The sequence below is a fragment of the Agrilus planipennis genome, unplaced genomic scaffold, assembly GCF_000699045.2.
Source record: "Agrilus planipennis isolate EAB-ADULT unplaced genomic scaffold, Apla_2.0 scaffold335, whole genome shotgun sequence".
NCBI classification, from domain to species: domain Eukaryota; kingdom Metazoa; phylum Arthropoda; class Insecta; order Coleoptera; family Buprestidae; genus Agrilus; species Agrilus planipennis.
The window spans coordinates 138,982-163,157 of record NW_020439242.1 but is presented as its reverse complement, the minus strand read 5'-3'; the positions used below and the strand labels follow the sequence as shown (position 1 = coordinate 163,157).

Here is a 24,176-nt window from a genome sequence, read left to right as displayed (position 1 = left end):
TTTTGAATATTTAAAAATTACTTACAGATCATTTTACATAAATAAAAATATGTACAATACATTTAGTTTACGATATGATATACTATGGTAAATGTCTTAAAACTATTACAGCCTTTAGTTTAAATCACAAAAAATAGAATTTTAAGTGTTTATCGAAGTCCTTGCATGTCTTTTTGAATATCTTTTGCTAATAAATTGACATCGTTTAAATTTGGTAACTCGAGTTCATCCTTCAAAGGTTTTTGGGTAACGAATTTTTGCAATTCAATTTTTTCTTCATTATTTTCTTTCAATGCATCTTCAACCAATTTGTTGTCATTTGTTAACTTTTTTGCAATAAGTTGTTCATTATTTAATTTTTCGTTCTCGTTCATTTTGTTTGAAATTAAATTTTGTTCATTTTGATCCTGTCCATCAATCTCTTTTTTATGGTGTAGTTCATTTTCGTCTCTTTGACAAACTTTTTTTGACGCGTTATTTTCATTTTCTTCTATGTCCCTTTTTTCTCTTTCTACTTTTTCTTCCTGTTTTTGTTCGTTTTGATTTTGATTTGCAAAAATTTCATTATTCACGGCGTTGTTTGTATTATTCTTGATAACGTTTGCTCCTTTTAAAACATCTAAGATATTTGTTCCTGTTTTATTACTTTCTAATGCGTTAGGTTCTTTCAGGCTAGTTTTGTTCAATAGTGGGACAAATCCTTTACTAGCCCCTGTATTGTAAATTTGTGAGTTAACCAATGGCATAGGAATTATTTTATTTTTTGGTATTATTTGTTCTTGGTTTTGAATCGTTTCGACTAATTTCAATGGAGGATTATCATTTAAATCTTTTTCTATATTTTTTTTGGAATCATCACGTTTTTGTTCTTCTACAATTTGTTTATTTTCAACAACTTCTTGTTGAAGTACTTGTAGTGCTGATTCTCTGACCTCATCATTTCCACCATTGTTTTGTTCCTTTTCATTCACCTTTTTCCTGTCTTCTACTTGATTCTTTTCCTTTTTTTGATTAAGACTTTCAATTGCTTTTTTTGCTATATTTTCAATTTGTTTAACTGCCTTTTTCAGTTCTTCTTGATTGGCAGCAACTATTTCGTTTTGTTTGGTGTCATCTTTTTTATTTTGCTGTTTTATTTGTCCAAGAAGCTCTTTCTGAGTTTCCAGCAGCTGCTTTTCAAACTCTTGTTGTTTCTTGAGCGTTTTCAAAAGTTCAAGTTTGCTCTTTTCTTCACTCAGTCTTTCTTTATCTTGATCCATCAACTCCTTTTCTTCTTTTCGAATTGCATCAATATCCACTTCATCTCTTTTCTCTGAATTTTTATTTTCTTTCTTTTGCTCTTCATTATCTGCTTGACTATTGTGCTGTGTATCTTTCAAAACTTGTTTTGGGGGAGGTTCTGTATTCTTCTTTACATCCACATTTGCTTCCTTCTTTAGTTTAGTATCAGATGTATCAAGCCCGTTTGATTTATTCTGCTGACTCAAAACCATATTTACAGATTCCTTTTGTAGGACTTGATGAGGTTCATTTTTAGGAACATCTTCCGGTTCAACTGGCTGAGGAGGCTCTTGACGAATTTCTTGTAAAGGGGGAGGAGAATGAGGTGCTTTATCTGTTGTATCTTGAACAATTTTCGGTTTTTCTTCATTATTGTTAGTATCTAGAGATTTCTTTTCAGGAGTCTTAACTATAAACTTTGCATTAGAGTTGAACAGAAGTGAAAATTATTACAATTACATACCAGAAGGAATATCTATAGCATTATCACGAAGCACAGTGTCTTCTTTAACAATCTTTAAAATTGCAGGTTCTTTTATTTCAACATGGGGAGCGCCAATTACAATTGTGGTTTGCTCTATTGCATAAAGATTAGCATAAGTTCCCAAAACCATTACCATAATTCCAATAAACAACATGACCTTAAAGTAACATTATTATTAAATAAAAAGTTATCTAAAACACACATATTATTTATACTTGAGCAGCAATACGTTCATTCGTATTTTTCATAGAAATGCATATGAAACATGTAGCAGGGAATACCACACAAATCATTATTCCAATGGTTGATCCAACTAGACCCAGAACTAATTCAATATTTGGAATGAGCACTCCCGTTAGGAGGGATATAAAAACGATAATGAATGTCAAACATTTAAATTTTCCTTCTGGAATGTAATTTTTAGTAATTTCATGAGATGAATGTGCCTAAAAATTATATTATTTTTATTAGTGGTAACTAAGCCCTCTTTTTAATTTATTATAGAACATAAAGTTTCAAAAAACATAAAAGCAGTTTTCATTACCTGTTTGTAAAGTAAGGAATATAAACTAGCTCGACAAGGGAAAATAACAAGAGGAAAACTGAATGCCAACGAAAGAACAAATCCAATGCTCATTACATCAGTAATAATGGAAGGGGTAAAACTCATTAGAATATTTCCAGTAAATGGTTGATTACAGAAAGCAATATATCCAAAAATGCCAACAAAGATATAGACCCAAGTACAAATATTAACAGCTGCTCTTATTAGTTCGTTCATCTTATCCAAAGATGCATTTGGAATAGCTTGATATATCTCAAAAATTTGTCTGCAAAATGTTTTAACATAATTTAAAGTAAATATCTATATAAGCAAAGAGACAGTCTTACGTCTGACAAAATAATGCCATTGTAAATATTGGCATACATTGTAATATACCAGCAGGTCTCCAGAAGTTAACTCTGGAAGTCCAGTCACCAGAAAAAACATGTGGACCTGCATCTGTGATTACCTAAAAAGAAAGGCCATCATAATTTATTTACCTTTCTAAGGACATACCCTCCAAACAAACCTTTACAACAAGACAAAAATAGAACCCAACTGATGCAGTACTGACACTTGTTAAACTATCAACATTTCTTAATAAACCAAGTGGTAGGACACAAAAGAGAGCTAATGCCATTAATAAACTGGTACGTATGGTGTCACTTGAATGTGTGCCAGAAACTTTTGTAATAATTGCTGGTCCCAAATCCCCCATCACAACAAAAAAAGCAATACATGTTCCAAGTAAAAACCCAATAATTCCAATTTCAATAATAAACTTTCCTAATGATCCAAAAGCATGAAATGCTAAAATATAAAAGACATAAGCCTTGATGAATATTAATAAACAGCTGTTCTTACCTAAGTTTTCAAACGTTTTTCGACGAGCTATAATAGCAGATTTTAAAAGTAAATGGCAAGATAATCGTGAAACTGCGTTACTTGCCACTAAAATACAAATAGACAGTAATATTCCGCACTAAAATAAAAGTTGGGATAAGTTACAATTGATCATGCTATTTCATACTTACTTGTTTAAAACAATAAGGCATTGCTAAAAGTCCCACGCCAATAATACTGTTAGCTATGGTCATAATATGAGAAACTTTTTGGTTCATTTTGTTTTCTATTCAAAAAATGTGCAAATTTTACCTATAAATCAAAAAAATATGCTTCGTATGGCAGAAATTTGAATCCATTTCTGTGATATTAACCTCATATTTTTGATACAAAACAAAACAAAAAGTAGTGACTGATGAGCAGTTTGAATTGTGCATTTTCTTGTTATCCTTCAAATATAGAAAAAAGCAGATATTTATTTTAAAAACAATGATCTGAATTGGACGATCCTTATTGACATTAAATTTTAAGATAAAAAATGTAATTGATCAGCATGTTTTCTAAAGTATCAACCGTATGTGCAAGTTGTGCCACTTTCCTTATAAAGCAGTTGTGTTTATCATCTGTAAAATAACCTCAACAGTTAGGTGTAAATTAGAAAAATTACTCTATTTAAAAAATAGTTAATTTATTGTTAAATTTGTTGAAACAAATATGTCGGTAAATATTGATATTTCACAATGGACTCCTGAATATTTTAATGATAACGAAAGTGAGTGTTTAAATCATTTATTGCAAGATGCAGTATGGAATACTGTAAGTTGATTGTTTGTGTTAATTATTAATTAATTAAGAGTCTCATTAATTATAGATTCCTCTAGTAAACATTCAAAATTCACACTATTTTCAAGATATGAGACTTGTTCGTTTTCGTGGAATGATTCAGGATATGCATGATCCTGAGTTTTATTTTGAAAAAATTGAAATTAGTAAAGTAGGTACTGATGAAACTTGTATGAGAAATGGAAAATATGTAGATGTGATTCAATCTCAGGTAATAATTTTCTGAAAAAACTGAATAAACAATATTTTTGTTGCATATCAGATGTGGGTATAGTTTATCTAAATAACAAACAAATTGTTTAGCATTTGCATGACGTAAGATTTTACTAGTTTTCAGTTTAGTTTTAACTCTTCTCAAAATGATTATACTTTTAATTTCACAAAATTAGTTCTTTATTTCCCGCCTCATATGGTTAATGAATAATTACATAAAGGGTGGCGCTTCAATACAATACCTAAACATATTGTGAAAATATTTATTTAATAGATGGCGCAGTCATGCAATTCTTTTAGCTACTTTATTTCTTATTTACTCTATAGAGGGCGTAGTGTGATATATTTGCTATTTTTAATTTAAAGACTTACAGGGTGATTTTTTAAAAGTGTACTCAAATGCTTTTCTACATTGTACTATACAATAAATATTCTCATCTCACGATTAATATTGAATACTTTATTTTTATTACTTATTTACGTGTACAAGTAAACGTCTTCATAAATGCTTTAACATGATATAATATGTTGTCATTATGCGGTAACAATTTTTACTTTGACTAATAGCCGTGGGAAATAAAATTTTGAGTTTAAAATGCTATTTGTTGAGTTCAAAAAATGTACGTACTTTTCAAGGAAAATGAAAGTATACTAACGGATAGTTCTAAGAATGTAACAAAGGAAAGAAGTACTTATGTTGTTATATCCATCCCAGGACTTAACCCTTGGGCAGAAGCAGTATCCTTCTCATTAATTAATATTATCTTTTAATAAAAACATTCCATTTTTATCACTATAAAAATGAGGATGTTAAAGGACAGGATACGATTCCGTTCTTCGGTACTTCCCCGATGAAATACATGGCATGCTATATATATGCTTTATGATTAATATTATGGATTGCGAAATAAAATAAACACTCAACAATAGTGTCACAATAACACTATAAAGATATTCTGTACAGTAGGGTCACACCTTTGATTTGACCTAAAACCTGGCGCTTTTTTGCAGGGGGTCATAAATCAACTTCTGTGTACTGTACAGTTATACATATATATCGGCGGGAGGGAGTTTTTGAGTCATATTAAAAGAGTGAACCTATTGTTTAGAATTAATTTGTAGTGTGATTATAATAATTGGCAAACTTCGTTTGTGTTGTCTTTTCGTACCGAAACCTTATCATCCATTTGAAAAAGGTACTTGGCATCACTGCGAGTGTTTGTAATTTTGTGACCCTCCCCCTCGTAGTTATATTAACTGTTGTAATTATAAAATAATTATTATTTCTGTATATAAGTTAGTGCATTTTTACATATATATCCTTAACAAAATTAGCTTGAAAATCAAAATAGTACAAAGGAAATTTCAAAAGGTGATTTTGCAAGCAAATCTGTAAAACGTACATTAGAAGTCGAAGAAATGATGGAAGTAGATCCGTCAACATCGACCAAACGAGTCGAAGACAAGGCTAAAAAGCTTTGCTCTCCAGAAAGTAATAAGCCTAAAAATGATTCGAATGAAATACCTCAAGATATTCTTTTAAACTATCCAATTCCGAAACGTGCAGGGAAAACGTGTTTATTGAAAATCTACAATGATTCCGAAACATTGAAACTGAACGAGATGATAGAATTTGTAGGTTTTCTTTCAACACATCCGATGCTTAGTGAATTTGACAAAAACGAATTCGAGAACGACATGGAAGTACAGGTACATCACCCCCCCGCTTCCTTGATTCCAAGGATACATTGCGTCAGTTGGAAAAAATTGCAACACAGCAATCCTATGTTACACGATAGTGTCATTGGGTTTGACGACAAAAACATGTATGAGGCCAAAAAAGAACTTTTATTGGTTCTTACGTCATTGCTTTTAGGAGATGAACTGGCAGCCGAGTATTTAATATGTCATTTAATATCGAAAATGTAAGTAATAATGGGGGTTTTAAACAAACATACACACACACACACACACACAATTTTTTTGCGCAAATTACTAAAGATAGAAACAGTAACTTATTCCGAACCAATAAACGATAGAAGACGAAATGGTCCTCTGCGCGATGAGCGATTGCGCATTACGTCATCAGTTGTCATACGAAATGCATATAAAACCTCATTGTCTACCTGTAAATTCGATGCGCACTGCCTTACTGCGCAGCGATCTACTTAACACAATTTGGTAACGCTCTTCCGGCTCGCACCGTGCGTTAAATGTCCCTATTTTTATCTCTAGTCTTCTTGCGCAGTCTTTCAACGCGCAGCGACTCTTGCGGCTTCTGTCCTTCTCTATGCATGACCCTATTCAGTCCCATTTTTGGTTCGACCATGTTTCCTTATTTCATGGTGAGCCATGGAAAACAAATGTTTACGAATTTATTGCAAAGATGTGTCAATTAGTTTCGTTTCTCTTTTGGTGTTACTGTAAATTGTAATATCATATTCTCACAAATAGAAAATTGTTGTGCCGTTCTGGTTCAGTGCAAACATAGTAGCATTAAATATAACAAAAATATGATTAAATATTCTAGTGACACATCAAATAATTCAAAAAACTTCGCTGAATTCAATCGTGGAAATATCCAGTATGGTGTCCATGAAAAAGAAGTTAGTGTGTATTAAATCTGTACCATTGAACATCTGCCATTAATTTTTTATGTTGTGGTTTATGTGCTGTTTGCAAAGTTTGCGACACCTTCTCTGAAGTTGATTGCGCAGTACTTATATCAAACTAACAATGGTGCCAACATTCTTTTTTGATGAACTTAATGTCTGCTAAATACTTTTACTTTATTTTAATGTTAAAAAATTGAAAATTTGGTTTAGGTTAATCTTCTCTGACTTGAAACTTAATCTTACAGTTGATTTCGATTCGATTTAGCATGTCCCTTTAAACTGGGACTTATTAGAACGCCTTAGGTTTTGTTGGAAGTGTTGCAATATTTGAAACAACTTCAAGGAGGGTATCTTAAACTACTTTACCTGAAATACAAATAATTAACATTTTTTTATATATGCAACAAATTAAGTCTCCGACTTTCTTTTAGTTATATGCGAGCCGATTTGTTAGCTCTAGGAAAATTTTCGCTTAATATTTCAAACGTTCCTATTAAGAGACGACCTGAATACGTTAAAGAACTCTACAGTATTTTAGAATTATTTCTTCCAAAAAGTCACTATTTAGAAATGTCAATTAGCAACATTAATGAAGCAAAATTAATTCCAAAGTAAGTTACAATTTTCCAGGCTTTCGTTTTATAATCGTAGTAATTAAATGTTTGTCAACAATGTTAAAGGAAAAACTACGACTACAACAGATTAAACAGTGGCTTGTTGCAATTAAGTCCCAATACTCATTTAGTTGTCGACGAAACGCTACTTACAACAGGACAATTGAATTCAACAGGTGTTCATAACGTTAGAGCTCTTTCTAATGTTATCCGAAATCAGAAAACTGAATACGATTTTGTTTATTATCAAATGGAATACGAATGCGACATACCAATACTAATTTTATCGGAAGAAAAAAGTCTTCTGCCAGTAAGTTTCATCTTGTCTTTTTTCCTTTAAAATTTGGCCTGTATATCAATTCATGGGAAATTGGAAAAATCGATTCCTTCAATTGATTGGGCCTATATAAAATATTTGCCATTCAGGTGCTGCCATTGTGAAGATTTAATTGGCAGTGTATGTATCGCAGACATTATTATAATATTATATTTTCAATTTTATTGATATGGAATTCGGGTACATCGACTAAAAAAATTATTATTATTCGAAACAGATTAACGTAAAACTGTATTAATTCAAAAACTTGTGTCATGTGGATGATTAAAATTTGACTCAAGTACCTACAAAATATTTTCATGCAGTCCGTTCACTTAGAGAAAGGTACACCATATCAGATCGACGTGAGCGGATTGCTCCGATGGGCGTAACTGTTAGAGATTACGTCGTCAGAGGTAACGGTTGGGTTTTGATACGCCTACGATCGATATTTTGTGTGCATCGTTCACGCTGTACCTTTCTCTAAGGGAATGGACAATACCTATATTAATTTTTGTTCTGAGATAGGTACGTATTTAATTGGTAATAATTTTAGAGCGATTTTCAAATACCTTTGCAACCTGCCGATGATCAAATCGAAATATTTCCTGAAACAGTCGATGCAATTAAAAAATATTTAAAGCCAGAAATTCTTAACAAAATACGAATATATTTAACGAACGCTAGACATAATAGTGACAAGTACGAACTCCCTCAAGGCGCCCAAGAGGTAAATGAATACGTGTCTTAAAAAAAAATGTTTCTTACTACTATAATTGTATGATAATGATGATTATTGTTATTATTATCATTAAAGGTGATAGAGGAAGAATTTATTCAGATGAGAAAAGCAAAAAAGGCATCCGCTGATGACCTTCACAATCTGCTGGTATTGGCCAGATTGAAATGTTTATCAGACGGAAAAACCCGGTTTGATGACGAATGTTGGAAGGAAGTTTGTCAGATGGAAAACATTCGGAAAGAAAGAATTGAAGCTTTAAAAAACACAAATTAATATTTTAAAATAGCAATGTTACCTACGATCTATATTTTTAAGTTTTCTTGCTTTTGTGTTTGATTTCATTTACATGTTTATGTAATAATAGTTTTTTTTAATTTTGNACTGTGCCCAAATCGACATGGACACTTGTGGTATGAAGATCTCGCATTATAATTCATTTAACATGACCTAATAAAATATTTATCTTATTGTATTTGTAACACAACAGTAAATTTCTCTTTAGTTGTTTGTGCACCAGCGTCCTTTTGAACTTAGACTGTAACTTTGTCGAATATGTTATTATAAAATTATTTCTTAATTGCGTGAAAATTCCAAAACAGGCAGGAAGAGATTCCGTACCAGGTACAGCGATGGTAAAACAGCACAGGGGTGTATTTTATGTGCACGGCATACTTGCGTCATTTCACACTTTTGCGGTTACAGGGTGTTTCAGAAATTTTTGTTATATAAGACGGAAACATTGTCATTGTAAAGTATAAATAGTAAAAACCGAAAGTTACTGCTGAAGTCCATTTGAATTTACAATTGCTACATTCCTATTAAGAATTTTCCATGAGATTATTAATTTATCTATTGTTATATGATTACCACACTGCAATCTTTATCCGAACGTGCTTACTATAACTGTTATTATTAATTTTAATTGTTATTATTACTTTTGTTAACGTGTGTGCATTCAATATGTGCTACTTTCCTATCTCTCATCCTTAAAATGAGAAAAGAAAGTTTGACAACAAAACAATGTTATTTTAACATTTACACGTTTTATCAATCGTCTTTGAGGCACTGTTTGTCAAGGCCTTTAATGGCGCGATCTATATCGTCCTGAATTCCCTTAAAGTAATGCTGTCTTTTTCTCTCTTCCCTCAACCTTTCGAGACTTTTTCTAACTGCTGTACTGTAACGTTGTGATAATGACTCCTCACTAGCTTTTACTCTTGGGATATGTCCCGTGTATCCAGAAATAGGAGGACATTCCGGAGATAATTCTTTTTCTGGATAAACATAATTAAAAAGTAAATACTACGATTAAAGCAATTTAATCGTATAAGTAATCAAGATAACGTCCACTTAAAAATGGCGTCGTGTTAGCTACTTATTTATTATTCACTGTTTCAAGGTCAAGGCTCATGTCATTTTAAATAACCTCTACCTATATGGGTGGTTTATCGAAACTGACAATTTGTTAAAAGCTTTCGTGGCCAGTAGGTGAACTGATACTGTTCTGAATCGAGTCTAAAGGTCGTCGTGTGTTGAAGATGCTTCCTAACGTCTCGGTGGGACGAATGGCGACCATTCAGCATCGCAGATAGAAGCACCTCTGAAGAAGCTCGCCACTCGTGCTACCGAAACGCTAGGAAGCGCTGTTCAAGAACTTAGGTAACGTTTTTTATTGAAGGGTGCAAGAATTTTCTATTTTTAAATACTTGATCTGTTGTTTTGTGACAAAAAACTTTTGGATATATCATTCCCACCAGTTACGGATGCTGGTGGGCGAAAAGTCCCTGTGGACTACGCCGAAGGGTAGGGCGGAAGGTTCTCTTCAGTCTTCTTCCAGAAATGGTGGGAATGGGTAGCCACCAGCTTGTGGTTGGAGTGGGAAAGATGAAATGAAGACGGTACAGAGAAAGTGAAAGATTTTTTGTAGAATATTACTGGGTCAGTATCCCTGCATTTGCCTGAGTAAACCACAGAAAAACATGGATCAGGGCAGACAAACCCGGAATCGAACCGGTGTCCTCCCGAATATTAAGCAGTGGTCTAAACTTCTAAACGCCTATACTCGGTTTGAGAAGTGTACAAACCTTTATAAGTGATTCGTGCTTCATATTCCTTTACCATTCTATCGACTTGATCTTCGGATCTAATTGGAGTCAATCTAGGAGCACTTCTGGCTCTTATTCGTTTTTCTTCTTCATCTTTTCTCTTCCTGTACTGCCTCTGTCTTTCAGTGAANGTTTGAGAACATCTTTTGAGTAATCTTCTTCTCTGTATCTTTTCGTGTAGATATCTCTTATAGCGTTATGATCGCGCAATTCCTAAAAACCTCAAATAATTATAACATAAAGTCTTTCCAGTTTTATTAATTTTATCACCTACTTCCAAAATTTCTTTTGTGTCTGCACCATAACTCTTTCCGAAATGAAATTTGATATTTGGACAATGGCCAGTGTATCTACAAAACAAAGAAATAATTTTGCGTTTTGAACACCAATTAAAGGGTTGAACTACAATTAAATTTATTGTTCCTGTTATTAATATGGCGGAAACTGAAATTACAACATTAACATTGTAACTAAGTGACGCTGGATCTTTTTATTGGTTCCGAAAGAAAAACCTGCTAACGAAATTGCTTATAACATTTGTTTATTTATTAAGTATTCCTTCAAGGTTTTCTTTATTTTATCGGTTTATAATTTTATTAAGTTAAAACAACATTGATTTTCATAAAAGTTTCCATTAACATTGGAGACAAAAAATATTATTACTTATTTTCTGAAATAAGTAATGTGTGGATGCTCTAGGATTTTTAACTATAAAGACAGATCCATTTGATGTCTTCAAACAGTGCCTCAGTTATTTTTGAAGACTTACCTATCTTCACACAAGAGACCACTGTGCCCAAATCGACATGGACACTTGTGGTATGAAGATCTCGCATTATAATTCATTTAACACGACCTAATAAAATATTTATCTTATTGTATTTGTAACACAACAGTAAATTTCTCTTTAGTTGTTTGTGCACCAGCGTCCTTTTGAACTTAGACTGTAACTTTGTCGAATATGTTATTATAAAATTATTTCTTAATTGCGTGAAAATTCCAAAACAGGCAGGAAGAGATTCCGTACCAGGTACAGCGATGGTAAAACAGCACAGGGGTGTATTTTATGTGCACGGCATACTTGCGTCATTTCACACTTTTGCGGTTACAGGGTGTTTCAGAAATTTTTGTTATATAAGACGGAAACATTGTCATTGTAAAGTATAAATAGTAAAAACCGAAAGTTACTGCTGAAGTCCATTTGAATTTACAATTGCTACATTCCTATTAAGAATTTTCCATGAGATTATTAATTTATCTATTGTTATATGATTACCACACTGCAATCTTTATCCGAACGTGCTTACTATAACTGTTATTATTAATTTTAATTGTATTATAACCCTGGTTTGTGGTTATTCACATGGATGATTGTAAACAATATCCCAGATATAATGTTCTTGTTCAGAATAGCATGACGATAATCAAGGTCAAAAAAGTGTAAAAAACCATTATCGGAATTTAATTTGCCGTTGCCTATAGGCATACGTGTTAAATTACGTTTAGTATCTAAAACACAGTCTTCTCACTGTTATTTTTTTATTATTTTGTTTTTCATTAAATCGCGTATTAGCTAGGAATCTATGTTTCGATTCCGCCTAGGCGGCTCAGAATAGTTCTAATAGTAATGTAAATGTTATAACTTTACAGCATAACATATGGTAGATATCATAAAATCATTAAAATTATTAATACATATACACCAATAAAATTTTTCCTTTTTCAATTGTTTTGAGTTTCAATATTCACAAATTATTATTATTACTAATACGTAAAAGCAAATAAATATTTTGTGACATAAAATATAAGCTAAATAAGAGACGCAAAGGGGTACCTTGCTACCTATCATCACAATACCATGGTCTCAAGTTTCTGTTAGAATTAAGTATAGTAAGGATTCTTACAATGACTGCGTTTTTTAAGATTCCATGTCAGGTTGGGCAATTCTTATTGCATTTGATGTACAGTGTAGTGGATTTTATATTTCCTATAGGCTCAGTTCTTGTTAAATCGATACCTATGTGCAAATTCTCTGTAAATGGTTCTAAATCAGTGGTTTCACTTTACAATACCAAAAGAAACTAATAACGAAACCTCAAGAACCAAACATTTATTTCGCCGTGGAATTTCGTTATGGATTGTAGGTATATCAAACAACAGAATTTTACAAATAATGCTTTTAATTCTTGTCACAAAATATCGATGAGTTTCTCCCGACTCAAAAATTGTATTTATTTACTAAAAAGATAATTTAGAAGTACAAATATTTCAGTCATTTAATGCATTCCGAGAGTCCAGTTAGTTTTCGCCAAAGTAAGCATAATTTCAGCTGGTACAACAAAGAAATGTGTAATTTCTATGTTCTGCAAACATTTTGCCGTACTTGCATATTAAAATTTCATTCTAATTACGAGAGATTGCTTTTTTAATATTTCTCATGTCTAATTTTAAATCCGATTGCTGTCTGGTGCACTGTTTGAGAACTGCTGGTTATAATATTGCACTCCTTATGTCCTTGTTCTAGTGGCAGTGCTTTAGGGTTGCAACACTCGGTTTCCCTTTCATTTTTATCTCCCTATTCCTGGGCCCTACAATAGATTTTATCGATTTCGAGGCACACAACAGAAGTACAGAAAATAATATTGTGCGCCCATTCCTTATTAGTAGGCTTGACATTATAAGTAATATCCACGCACGAAAGACGCTTTAAACGACAATGCATTATATTCAAAAATAGATATGGAAAAAAATGCAATTTTATTACAGCAAAGAATAGGTAAGAAAAAAGATTAGTGTTCTATTTATAGAATAAAATTTTATGCACGTCATCGAAAGCATATTTATCTACAGTAAGGTATTTGATTCATTGTATGACTCTCGGATAAAACATTTATAAAAGCTAAAATATGCACAAGTTTGTGAATACTGATAAATAATTCAAAATTTTCCTTGATTAACTTATTTACAATTTAGGTATATTTGATTTTTCGTTTCTGCTAATCTAACAGCATAATTAGAATTTTGCCACCAACGTATGTTCTGAAGTTGGTTAGGCAACAATTTATTTGGTATTTTACATGGAAAAAGTGAAAAAGGAAAATTTACCTACATGTCAAAGTGATATTTACAATTTATACCACTATGTTGTTGTATTTTAGTTGATATTACAAATTAAATTGTAACAATTTAAAAACATTAAAAAAATAAATAAAAAATGTTAAAATTAAGATTATTACAAGTTACCTATTAAATTCTACTATTTCTACGTCAAATTCAGTCATTTACAATCGAAAATTGTAATTATTGTATTGTCATAAAAATTTAATTTTCTCTGTGTAGTCATAGTTTCCTAGCTAATAAAAAATTTCATCCCCCTAAGGTTTTAACTTTGAAGAACTTGACTAAAAGGTATTTCATGAATTTTTTCCTTTGATATGACAGTAACGTAACCAAGTTTATGATTACATCCTTTTTTAATATTATGATGTAAAGTTTGCTACAAGCCATTTGTCGTTTGTGAAAATTAATATCTGTGATCCAACGAATTACACCATCGCGTGCTTTCCAGAATGCGGAAGTTTGCTTAATTAGCGGTAGATTTTTTAGAGTCAAGGTATCTATCTGGTAATTGAAAACTAAAAATAGCCAAGGAATCGTATTCTAAATTCACATTTTACTTCTTTATCACTTAATGCTCCTTTTAATGTTAACACTGACAGTTTTATTAATACGATATTCATGTTGTATAAATGGAGAGATGGTTTAATTCAAAAACATTTTTGATAATGTTTTATCGAATTAAAATAGTGCAATTCCAATTATTGCATTAGACACCAAGCATTTTTGAATAGATTATTATATTTTACGTTAAATTTGAAATTAGCCTGTTACAGAAAGTTAAATTTATAATCCATTTTGACTCATTAGCGACATACTTATGATTCGATTTTATGAGAAAATGTAACAATTTAAATGATACCTTTACAACAACAATTATATCTACTACAAATACTATATATGCTATGCTGCAAATTTGAAAAATGCCCTTGTATTGAATACAAATACCTTAAAATATACGTAGTCTTCAGGAAAAAATGACAAATTTGGATGTCTTNAACTTTTTATGGGGGGAGACCGCCACGAACTTTTTATGGTACAGTGGTGGGAGAGACCTCCTCTTTCGATCCTACCCACTCCCATTTAGACATTTACCATGCAAAGATTAGCTCAGGATAGGAAAGAGTGGAGGTGCGTGTCCAACCAATCTTACGACAAACTTATGATGATGATTTTGTGATCGTTTAAACTACGTTTTCATTCATCCGGGCTTCCCCGGATTTTTGCTATTAATAAATTAATTGATGCACGCTTGCCATCACACAGACTAGAGTAGCGCTCGTTTAAAATAAATTAATAAATTGTTAAGTATTATTCCATTAAAGTCGTTCTGTTGTTTGGTAGGGTAAACAATAATGCCCGGGGTTTTTGAGCATTATGTTCTAGTTTGTTGATTATTCAAATTTTTAACCGTATGATAATTGACATAATCCACTCGTTTATCAAAATAAAATAAATGTATTACTTAACGTTTAATTAATCATTAACATTGTTTATGTGGCTCTTTATTTATAATATGTTACAAAAATATTCCGTTTCTAGAAAACAATTTGATAAAAGTTCATTACAAACAAGAACCGATTCGATATCTAACAACAAGACCCCCAACTGGGTGATGCAATTGTTTTTTAAATTTATACATTGCAAAATACAAAAAAAAATGTAAACACAATATAAAAGAAAACTTAGTGGTTATTACGTTATCAGCAAGTTTGAAAAATGCTAAAAACTTTAAATATATAATTGGCACCTATGTATGTATTACATCCAAAGCAACAAACTATTGCGGTATTTTTGATACAACGAGTTGAACATTGGTGGAAAAGTCTAGAGAATCTTTGAAGCCTCAATATGGAACCAGTAATGATTAGATATTTTTTTACAGTAGTACTTATTGTTGATGTACAAAATGCTGCATAATTGAAAGGAATATAATAACAAACAAATGGATAAATTAATAATGCTCAATAATCGTTTCGACCATTATCAATTTAATAGTTTATAATGATATGGCTCTTGGCCGAAACAGGAAATTGTAGGACGTCATTAATAAAATTTCCAGTTGGAACGTTTACGTTTACCTATCCTAATTAATATTATAATGAGTGTCAATCTGTTTGTTTGTTTGTTTGTTTGCTACAATTTCACGCTTTAACTACTGAACCGATCATCATGAAATTTTGCACACAGTTTGTCAGGGATACAGAAAAGGACGTAAGGTATCTTTTATCCAGAAAAAAAGATTGTTCCCGAGGGATAATAAAAATAGTTTTATGTGTATAAAATCAATGAAACTAATTGATACCATAACATATGTAACTAGTTAAATAGCTACTCTTATATTAAATCTAATTTTCGATAATCCTGAATTATGAAAAGCAGAATTTTACAAAATGGGTTTCAAAAACATATTAATTAATGATTAATGGTCACACAGTACTTTAAGAAATGCTTTGCCGTTTATAAATAAGCATCATTTACGTAAATACTTTTTAAAAACTCATTGCTCAATCGAAGCCATTTGCAACACAGAAACAAAACAAAATCGTTCGCAATAGTATATTGACACCATTACTTCTAATTTAAATTAACATAAACATGTTTGTTATCAATCGATATGTTCAATATTTTTAATAATGTGGTACAATGATAATTAGTTATAAATTTAAAACAGCCTTTTACTAACTAAAATTTACTAGAAAATATGGTATAAATTAGATAGATATTTGGAGATTATTTTTGTAAAACAAAATTCGTAAAATTAATAGTTTATTAATTCCTGTTCAGGATGCCAAGGAAGAACTTTGAAGGTGCGGCAACATTCCTGTATTACAAAGTACTACAGTGGTAAAAACGTACTCGTACTTCCTTTTTACTTAAATATCGGTGGTCTCAGATCTTAGATTGCTTGATTAGATTTATTGCTCCACTATGACGTAGTGTCGGCCATCATTCTTTTTCNAACTTTTTATGGGGGGAGACCGCCACGAACTTTTTATGGTACAGTGGTGGGAGAGACCTCCTCTTTCGATCCTACCCACTCCCATTTAGACATTTACCATGCAAAGATTAGCTCAGGATAGGAAAGAGTGGAGGTGCGTGTCCAACCAATCTTACGACAAACTTATGATGATGATTTTGTGATCGTTTAAACTACGTTTTCATTCATCCGGGCTTCCCCGGATTTTTGCTATTAATAAATTAATTGATGCACGCTTGCCATCACACAGACTAGAGTAGCGCTCGTTTAAAATAAATTAATAAATTGTTAAGTATTATTCCATTAAAGTCGTTCTGTTGTTTGGTAGGGTAAACAATAATGCCCGGGGTTTTTGAGCATTATGTTCTAGTTTGTTGATTATTCAAATTTTTAACCGTATGATAATTGACATAATCCACTCGTTTATCAAAATAAAATAAATGTATTACTTAACGTTTAATTAATCATTAACATTGTTTATGTGGCTCTTTATTTATAATATGTTACAAAAATATTCCGTTTCTAGAAAACAATTTGATAAAAGTTCATTACAAACAAGAACCGATTCGATATCTAACAACAAGACCCCCAACTGGGTGATGCAATTGTTTTTTAAATTTATACATTGCAAAATACAAAAAAAAATGTAAACACAATATAAAAGAAAACTTAGTGGTTATTACGTTATCAGCAAGTTTGAAAAATGCTAAAAACTTTAAATATATAATTGGCACCTATGTATGTATTACATCCAAAGCAACAAACTATTGCGGTATTTTTGATACAACGAGTTGAACATTGGTGGAAAAGTCTAGAGAATCTTTGAAGCCTCAATATGGAACCAGTAATGATTAGATATTTTTTTACAGTAGTACTTATTGTTGATGTACAAAATGCTGCATAATTGAAAGGAATATAATAACAAACAAATGGATAAATTAATAATGCTCAATAATCGTTTCGACCATTATCAATTTAATAGTTTATAATGATATGGCTCTTGGCCGAAACAGGAAATTGTAGGACGTCATTAATAAAATTTCCAGTTGGAACGTTTACGTTTACCTATCCTAATTAATATTATAATGAGTGTCAATCTGTTTGTTTGTTTGTTTGTTTGCTACAATTTCACGCTTTAACTACTGAACCGATCATCATGAAATTTTGCACACAGTTTGTCAGGGATACAGAAAAGGACGTAAGGTATCTTTTATCCAGAAAAAAAGATTGTTCCCGAGGGATAATAAAAATAGTTTTATGTGTATAAAATCAATGAAACTAATTGATACCATAACATATGTAACTAGTTAAATAGCTACTCTTATATTAAATCTAATTTTCGATAATCCTGAATTATGAAAAGCAGAATTTTACAAAATGGGTTTCAAAAACATATTAATTAATGATTAATGGTCACACAGTACTTTAAGAAATGCTTTGCCGTTTATAAATAAGCATCATTTACGTAAATACTTTTTAAAAACTCATTGCTCAATCGAAGCCATTTGCAACACAGAAACAAAACAAAATCGTTCGCAATAGTATATTGACACCATTACTTCTAATTTAAATTAACATAAACATGTTTGTTATCAATCGATATGTTCAATATTTTTAATAATGTGGTACAATGATAATTAGTTATAAATTTAAAACAGCCTTTTACTAACTAAAATTTACTAGAAAGTATGGTATAAATTAGATAGATATTTGGAGATTATTTTTGTAAAACAAAATTCGTAAAATTAATAGTTTATTAATTCCTGTTCAGGATGCCACGGAAGAACTTTGAAGGTGTGGCAACATTCCTGTATTACAAAGTACTACAGTGGTAAAAACGTACTCGTACTTCCTTTTTACTTAAATATCGGTGGTCTCAGATCTTAGATTGCTTGATTAGATTTATTGCTCCACTATGACGTAGTGTCGGCCATCATTCTTTTCTAANTAAGAAATATTAATGGCTTATTTAATTGTGTATAAGTATTCATACATTTTTTAAATTTAAAAATGACTTCTAAATATTGGTATTGTACAATTTTTAAAAGCTTTTGGACAATACGCACTAAAATCATCTTCAATTACAAATTCATATACAAAACAATGAACTAATGTTAAGTAAACTTAACGTTTTTGCGTATTCTGTTGTAACTATTTTGTTTTATTAAAAGTTATTTAATCATAAGTTATCAAGGGTTTCACATTATAAATGTTAACTAATATAAATGCGAACGTAAATTGTTTATTACAATTTCACACCTTAATTACTTAAATGACCGTCGTGAAATTTTGTACATACATTGTCAATGGTACTGAAAAGGACATAAGGTACCTTTCACCCAGAAAAAAAGTTTTATTCTCGAAGGATAGGAAAATTAGTTTTATGTGGTCGTCGATGATTTTTGGCAAGTATTTAAGACATGAATGCGAGAAAAGTCGCCGATAAAATCTAGTCTTTTATATTTCTTACCCTGGAATAAATTTTCTTTCGTTCCTACATAAAAATTCCTGTCGTTCCCTGTCACTCACGGGAATAAACATATCCTCGAAGATTGACACTTTTTCAAACAAACTCGCTGCTCAGGACTTTGTTCAAAATCGACCGCGCTGCTAGAGCTTTCAAAAGCGCGCAAACGTAACCACTATTTACTCACTACCACGACGACCATATGGAGTAGAACTTTTGCGTTGTTGTTGTTGATCATAAGAACATCAGATCTGCAGCGCGATGGTCACAGGAAGTTTAACAATGAAAGTTGTTCCATTGTCACTCACCAAGTAGCGTTACCGCTTCTGCGTACCGCGCCCACTTCCATTCTTATACAGAGTGTTTAAATATCGACCATAATAATTAAATGTCAATAAACTGAAAATATAGTATACAAAGAATCTTAAGAAAGCGAGCATTTTCTTTCGTTGCAGAGAGAGTTTTCATTATGTAGTGTATAAAAAGACAACAATACAGTTAATATGCATATCAGTTAGTCGTCCGTACACTAATGGCGAGTTAAAAACCGAACATAATGATATTTTTTTACTTAAAATATAGATTGGCAAGGTACCCGATTTGGATTCGGTACCTGACCGATCTAGCATTCTTTTAGGATTACCTGGCACTACCGTGTATGTACCTGCGGTGTCATTATCCGGTACCCGTCCGGATACTAAAAAGAGTGCTGGATCCGCCGGATACTAAATAATGACACTGGTACTCGGCAATGTTAGGTAGTTCTACCAGACAAAAAAATAAAAAGCCAACGCCATTATCCGGTACCCTTCCGAATCCTAAAAAGAGTGCTGGACCGCCGGATACCAAATAATGACACCGGTACACGTCAGTGTCAGGTAATTCTACCAGATAAAAAAGAAAAATCCAACGGCTTATATGGTATTCGTCCGCCTCCTAAAAAGAGTGTTGGATCTGCCGGATACTAGATAATGAGACTGGTACACGGCAATGTTAGGTAGTTCTATTAGAGAAAAAAATAAAAAGTCAACGCTATTATCTGGTACTCTTCCGGGTCCTAAAAAGAGTGCTGGACCGCCGGATACTAAATAATGTCACCGGTACACGTCAGTGTCAGGTAATTCTACCAGAGAAAAAAGAAAAATCCAACCCCATTATCTGGTACCCGTCCGGATCCTACAAAGAGTGTTAGATCCGCCGGTTACTAGATAATGACACCGGTACACGATAGTGCCAGCTAATTATTGATTACTAAACTAAACTAATTGTTATTTCGATGTAGTTCTTGTGTTTACTGTTTCTTGTGAGCACTATTATCCGATATCCTGCAAAATCACTATCCCTAGTAGTGATGAGCTAAGCAAGAGCAAGACTAAGACTGTCCAAGTCTTGACTAAATACTGCTTTTGATGTTGGTCTTGAACTTGCGTGTTAAGCTTTGGTCTTGCTCATTTAATTTAATATTTATGTTATTTTATTAATCTTCTATGCACCAAATTTTTCCATTTACCGACACAATCTTGGTCGTGGTATTGATTTTGCTAATATAGCCTAGGTAGTCTCGCTCTTGGCTTTGGTCTTGCGTGTTAATTCTTGGTCTTGCTCATTTAATTTAATATTTATGTTATTTTATTAATTCTTCTATGCACAAATTTTTCCATTTACCGACACAATAATTGTCTTAATGGTGAAATTTTCTGTAATTCATGCGAGCTTGTCATGACTTTTAAAGAAAATATGGTCGTTAGTTGTTAAAGTTATGAAAACTGGAGAACTTTATCTTTCTTCCAATGCATAAATTGACTCTTCCTCCAACACATTTTTTGACGTTTTAGGTAACAAAATAGTACTTCAAAAAAATATTAAAAATAAGTAGTTTGTCTCGATATTTCGACCATGTGTTATCCAGGTATAGGAACAAAGAACACTTACTCCGAGGACATTCTTGTAGATCCCTTTTTTCAAACAGTGGTAGTTTCTTTTTGAAAATTTCTATCTGAAAATTTCAGATAGATACTAAAAATGGTTTGTTCCAAGAAAACAAAATATTAAAGTTGCTTCCAATAGTTTAACTGATAATTTTTCATTTAGTCCTGCGTATTTGGTCTTGGTTTTAATCTTGGTCTTGTTCGTTCGGTCTTTCCTAAGACAAAGACCAAGATCAATTTTGCTCACCTGTAATTCCTGGTGTTATTATATTAAAAGTATATTAAATTTAATTTTCGTTTTTATTCTATTGACCCACAAAGTTTCTGTTGTGTTTGTTTGTCGACCTTTCACAAATGTTTTCCGTTCCAACAAGAAAATCACGGAAAGGGTAAATTAACCCTCGTTTATGAAAACCTTTTTCTCTTGTATAGGTATCACATATTGAATCAATTAAAACTGCAGTTATTCCTGCTGGAAATTTAAATGACTTCTCAACAAAACTAGAACCAAACACAGTTCTCATTTTATGATTTTTTGGTTACATGTTACGTATAGCTTTCCATTCACATTAGTATATTAGGTCGATTTTTACCAGAAGCTTTTAAACCAGCTGCGTATAGGTACCATCTTTTTATCAGTTGTTTATTTCCTAAGGTTTCAGGTTTTGTCTATACTATCACACTTCTCACTGACACGATACATCTGTAAAATTTGCTTGTTGGACTACAATTTCGGAAGAAATTACCTTCTCCCTGGAATTGTTCCTATCGGAAATTGCATGGGAGAGGCTGCCCCAGATACTAAATGCGTGAATTCTTTCCTTTTTTGTTATTTAAACGGAAGCATTTAACGTTGAACAGAAAAATGATACAGGGTATTAAATATAAAAATTTAGCTAATTATTTCTTTTTTTTATTGGTATGTAAGGGGACAAAAAGTAGGGAAAGAGCGAATATATAGATAGGAGACGAAAAATTACAAGAAGTGCCTGATTTTCGGTATCTAGACAGTCAGGACGGAAGGAATAGTAGGGATATAACGTAGAGGATAACGTAGGGTCGAGTTGTCTTCAATAAAAAGAAGTCACTTCTATATTCGCGAACGGTTAATTAAGAAATTGAAAAATGATTGCTATAAATGTGTCTGGAGCGCGGCGCTGTACGGGTTCGAAACATAGACTGTGAGCGCGGTGGAAAAGAAAAGGTTAGAAGCATTTGAAATACGGAGTTACAGGCGAATGATGAGGATACCGTGAATAGAGAAGGTTTAAAATAAAGAGATATTAGAAATAATAGGAGAACTGAGGACTCTATGGAAGTCAATAAGAAATCAGTTGATGGAATACCTTCTCAGGCATGGAAGACTAGTCAGAGACATGTTAGAGGCAGAAACAGGAGTTAAGAGGAGTAGAGGTGCACCTGGATTAAATTACTGTTCGCAAATAGTTAAGGATAAGAAAGAAAAGTGGAGGTGCGTGTCCAACCAGACTGACGACCTTATGATGATGATGAATTGTTAAATTAAAAAATGTTGCCCTAACATCCCAGACTATAGAACGAAGTTTCTTATGCTTTTTGGCAAATATTAATTATTATATGTGTTGGTTAAGGTACTTTAAAAAAAAAAGAAAACGGCTAAATATTTAACATATGTATATGTATTCCCTAATCACTATCTGCTCACAATATTTTGTAGTTGTAATTTTAAGACTGTCGATTGCTACTATAATAGGTTAGCTTCAGATGCTTTTTAAAATTACTCCTATTGAATGTAGCCACTAGATGACAGACTAATCGAATCTACCTCGACAGCTCTCTCTCTTTCCACAAGCAGTAAGTGGAAAAGAGATATCCACTAACACATTCGATTTTTGACAGGATGTTTTAGATTGTGTGAGTAACGTACATGTGATAAAAATGAAGAAAAACATAAGGAATTTACTGCTTTAAAATATACATTTGCTTCTTTATTAATTTGTTTTCAAATATTCGCTGACATATATATGTAATGCACCTTTTTGACAGAAAACCTTGAGAAAGATAAACGATTAAAGTGATTTATTGATTTGAAATTATTTTATTACCTATTATGTTTTTATTTAAGTATGTACCAATCAGTTATCATTAATAAAAGAAATAATAACAAGTTTTACTTTTGAGATAACTCCTCTTGTTATTCTCAATTATTCGTAATCCAAAAGAGAGAATTGTTTACATATGTGTTTGGTAATTCATACATAAATATATATATTTATATATTTTTTTACGTTTATCGAAGGCGGTTTTCGTTTAAAATTTTGATCATTACTGTTGATTGGCTAAATCTAAATTATAACGGTTTAGTTTATAAATTGGGAAACATCCCTCATTCTGTTTTTTTTTTCGAGTTGAAAGATGAATTTCACGCTATTTGCGTACCACTTTATATTGAATGTGATTACTAAAATGTGGCTTACAGAGAGACATTACACTTCGGTGTAAACGATTACACAGAATTTTTATGTTAAAACCGAAACAAATTAATGTAACGTTAAAAAGTTGTCCTGTTATTCCTTTCTTCGAGAGTTTACAAACAACTGATACATTCTCTTGACACAAATTATTGAACTTGACCACAGCATGATTGTACCTTTTTGTTAACGGAATATCTTTTATAAAACAAGTATAATACGTGTTATTCTTAACATAATAAATAACATTAATAATACATTTTCACTTCAGAGATAGCATCATTTTTATCGAGTTTACTATTGGAAGTGTAATCTGTTTTGTTTTGTACAGGAAGGTATCTATCTACACCGGGTGTTTTTGTAAGGGGAATTTTTGATGATCCATTAAAAAATGTAATTTCAGATTTGTTATGATAACTACGCAATTGATAGGTACTTAACACTTAAAAGTGTTTTTTTCTGTATTTTTCAGATTATTTTGTCTTGAAAAGAAAAGGCTAGAAGCGTTCGAAATGTGGTGTTACAGGCGAATAATGAGGATACCGTGGATAGAGAAGGTTAGAAATGAAGAGATATTGGAAAGAATAGGAGAACAGGGGACTCTGTGGAAGTCAATAAGAAATAGGCGAGATAG

General features: G+C 31.9%; 3 protein-coding genes across 5 annotated transcripts; 1 reads left to right on the top strand and 2 right to left on the bottom strand.

Moving 5' to 3' along the window:
• Positions 1-7: 7 nt before the first annotated feature.
• LOC108742636 (putative sodium-coupled neutral amino acid transporter 10) lies at positions 8-3,526 on the bottom strand. Its single transcript, XM_018477908.2, has 8 exons — positions 3,344-3,526; positions 3,174-3,291; positions 2,839-3,119; positions 2,657-2,778; positions 2,310-2,595; positions 1,981-2,211; positions 1,745-1,922; positions 8-1,690 (listed from the first exon to the last, which is right to left on the bottom strand). The coding sequence occupies exons 1-8, from the start codon at positions 3,428-3,430 to the stop codon at positions 150-152; spliced, it is 2,844 nt and encodes a 947-aa protein (XP_018333410.1). The 5' UTR covers positions 3,431-3,526; the 3' UTR covers positions 8-149.
• A 255-nt stretch (positions 3,527-3,781) lies between these two features.
• On the top strand, positions 3,782-8,856 carry LOC108742635 (mini-chromosome maintenance complex-binding protein). Of its 3 annotated transcripts, XM_018477905.2 has the most exons (8): positions 3,782-3,968; positions 4,024-4,206; positions 4,845-4,946; positions 5,544-6,133; positions 7,255-7,434; positions 7,504-7,747; positions 8,310-8,483; positions 8,571-8,856. In XM_018477905.2, exons 1-8 carry the CDS (start codon positions 3,867-3,869, stop codon positions 8,766-8,768), a joined length of 1,773 nt encoding a protein of 590 aa, XP_018333407.1. In that variant the 5' UTR covers positions 3,782-3,866; the 3' UTR covers positions 8,769-8,856. The 3 variants fall into 3 exon arrangements, with proteins under 3 accessions (XP_018333407.1, XP_018333409.1, XP_018333408.1); XM_018477907.2 differs by lacking the exon at positions 4,024-4,206; XM_018477906.2 differs by lacking the exon at positions 4,845-4,946.
• Positions 8,857-9,429: 573 nt separating this feature from the next.
• LOC108742621 (uncharacterized protein C10orf82 homolog) lies at positions 9,430-19,446 on the bottom strand. The gene is given in 5 exon segments (XM_025978181.1): positions 9,430-9,769; positions 10,580-10,730; positions 10,733-10,813; positions 10,875-10,950; positions 19,168-19,446. Coding segments are annotated over 5 exon segments (606 nt in total). The 5' UTR covers positions 19,239-19,446; the 3' UTR covers positions 9,430-9,542.
• Between the last annotated feature and the right edge of the window lie 4,730 nt (positions 19,447-24,176).